This window comes from Egretta garzetta, unplaced genomic scaffold, assembly GCF_000687185.1.
Source record: "Egretta garzetta isolate BGI_Z169 unplaced genomic scaffold, ASM68718v1 scaffold429, whole genome shotgun sequence".
Classification (NCBI taxonomy): Eukaryota; Metazoa; Chordata; class Aves; order Pelecaniformes; family Ardeidae; genus Egretta; species Egretta garzetta.
Genome location: NW_009260678.1, coordinates 189,386 through 191,775, shown reverse-complemented (window position 1 = coordinate 191,775; position 2,390 = coordinate 189,386). Strand labels below are relative to the sequence as shown.

The 2,390-nt window shown below is 43.8% G+C and overlaps 1 protein-coding gene across 1 annotated transcript in view; it reads left to right on the top strand.

The window, feature by feature from the left end:
• Positions 1–1,661, top strand: part of GHSR (growth hormone secretagogue receptor) — a 4,992-nt gene extending 3,331 nt beyond the window's left edge. The window contains exon 3 of the mRNA XM_009645788.2: positions 1,357–1,661. Coding sequence (XP_009644083.2) covers positions 1,357–1,661 — 305 coding nt within the window. The remainder of the gene's footprint in view (positions 1–1,356) is intronic.
• The last annotated feature ends 729 nt before the right edge of the window (positions 1,662–2,390 follow it).

The window sequence follows — 2,390 nt, the reverse complement described above, 5'->3', positions numbered from 1 at the left end:
CATTTAAACACCTAAATGTATAGCCTGACTTGCAAAGGAGCTATCGTATCCTGTTCCTGTTGAAATCACTGCGATTCTGCATGCGTGAAGACCAAACTGTCGAAAGCCTGGCTAGGGATGTGCATGCCCACATGTGAAAATACTGACTATGCTTAAAATGCTGTTTGTAATGACCATCGGGGTAATATTCCTTGTATGGACTGAACTCCAGAGCATACTTGTGAGCTAGGAAAACGTTACCTGAATTTTGTAGGTGAAGATACTGCAGAAAAAATTGAAGTAGTTGGCTCAAGAAGATGCAGAGCTGGAAAACAGACACTCTGAATGTCAGCTTTCAGGCCCACCATAAGTCCTGCATAAGTGTCCATTTAAACTTGTTCAGAAAGTTTTGGGGGGAAGGTGCCGGCAATCATCCCTCTTAGCTCTCTGAATTTTCTCTCTTGTGTGACTTGACACGAGCAAGCAGGATGGCTAACAGAAGGGAACAGGTTAACTGGTAAAAAAGGCTTAAGAATGTCAAAAAACCTCCCCTGCTCGAGTTTTCTGTTTTTTCTCTCTCTGGTGCATTAAAAGATACGCTCACAGCGATATGAAAAATAATAAAGGTGAGGAATGAACAGAAGAAGTTTCCCTTTCTCTACGGTGGAAGCCCAAATGGGCCAGCGTTCAGGGATACGCATACTCCTGGTACTCCACATATATTATATTCACAGACTAGTGCAGCCGTAGCGATAGTGCAATGTTACGGATACACTCTGTAGCTGTAATATGCAGTTATATATAATACATACCTGGTTTTACTGTTCTTGGAGTAATGCACGTTCTGAAAAATGGGCAAGCGGGAAGGGTGCAGCACTCTTCTGCTCTGCCCTTGGCATGTGCGCCCTACAAGTCCAAAGTCACGCGGTTTGTTTTATTTTTGGGCCTTTACCTTAAACGATTCTGCTTCCCAGTGATTACATCCTTCGTTTTAGCAGAGTGTTGAGTCTATCGCATGATATGTAATTTGCTTTTGTGAGACACTGCAGGTGACACGTTGTTATACTTTTTGGTCACCGCTCTGATTCTTAATTCTGGTTTTAAACAAGCGTCCGTTTTACAGGTCAGAAGTGTGCTGCCTGGGGTCGGCCCCGCAGCACGCGGGCAGCCCGTCTGGCTATGATCAACGCGCACCGAGCATTGCTGATTTATGCTCCCGGAGAATGTTCTGAGAGAGACAAAACTGAAAACTCGTGGGATGCATTCTCACACGTTGCGATTCATTTGTGAAGGAAATGAAATTTTAAGATAAAATTTTAATCGCCCATATTCTAATGCTCGTGCTTAACGCCGTTTCTTCTGCTGTTTCTATTTTAGTCGTGGTGGTATTTGCCTTCATACTCTGCTGGTTGCCTTTTCACGTAGGACGGTATTTATTTTCCAAATCCTTCGAAGCTGGCTCCTTGGAGATAGCAGTGATCAGCCAGTACTGCAACCTGGTGTCCTTTGTCCTCTTCTACCTTAGCGCCGCCATCAACCCCATCCTCTACAACATCATGTCGAGGAAGTACCGAGTCGCCGCGTGCCGGCTGTTTGGACTCAAACCCCTTCCAAAGAAAAGACTCTCCAGCACGAAGCAGGAAAGTTCGCGTGTTTGGACAGAACCGAGCGTGATCACATGACACGGGGTTTCCAGCGCCAGAGCATCCCGTACCGCTATCTCCCAGGAAGCCATAACGGAAGAGGGCGAGAAACCCAAATTGAAACGTTAAAGCTGTTTTTTCGTCATCATCTGGATTTGCTGAAAGCTCTGCGTCAGCAGTTAAAGATTTAAAAAAAAAAAACACCACCAAAACCCAACTAAACTTGGAGACTATAAGAGGAAGCACACGGCCACAGAATTTGGCAGCTCTCAAGTGTCATTGTCCTGCTGCTTTTGCCCCTATGATTTTTTCGCGCTGACTTTAGCAGGAGAGCTAAGCTTTACAGGCAAACGTAGCCCAGGTCGCTTGGGAGTTTGTGTGACTTCGGCGACGCCTAATTCGAGCTGAGTTTTTCCAGAGTTAACTTTAGTTTTGCTAGCACATAACCAAGCCCTAGCGAGAGAAAAATGGGATCGCCTTTTTGGAGTAGTAAACACGGAGTTTGATACACTTTTCATAATCTTAATTTTTAAATAAGTTAACGTTTTCCTCCAAATGAGGAAAATGATTTCTTAAAAAAGGAGAAATAAAATGGGTCCGGTCATTTTTAAACATGCTAAAAATAAATGACCTTCATGTCATAGCCTAGTAGAAAGGAAACGAAAAAAAAATACCTTCACGGAAGTGGCTTAGAACATGACTGTACTGAAATATTTTGTTTTAAAATATATATCACTGGGACAAGGACAGTGCTGACTTCAGGACTGC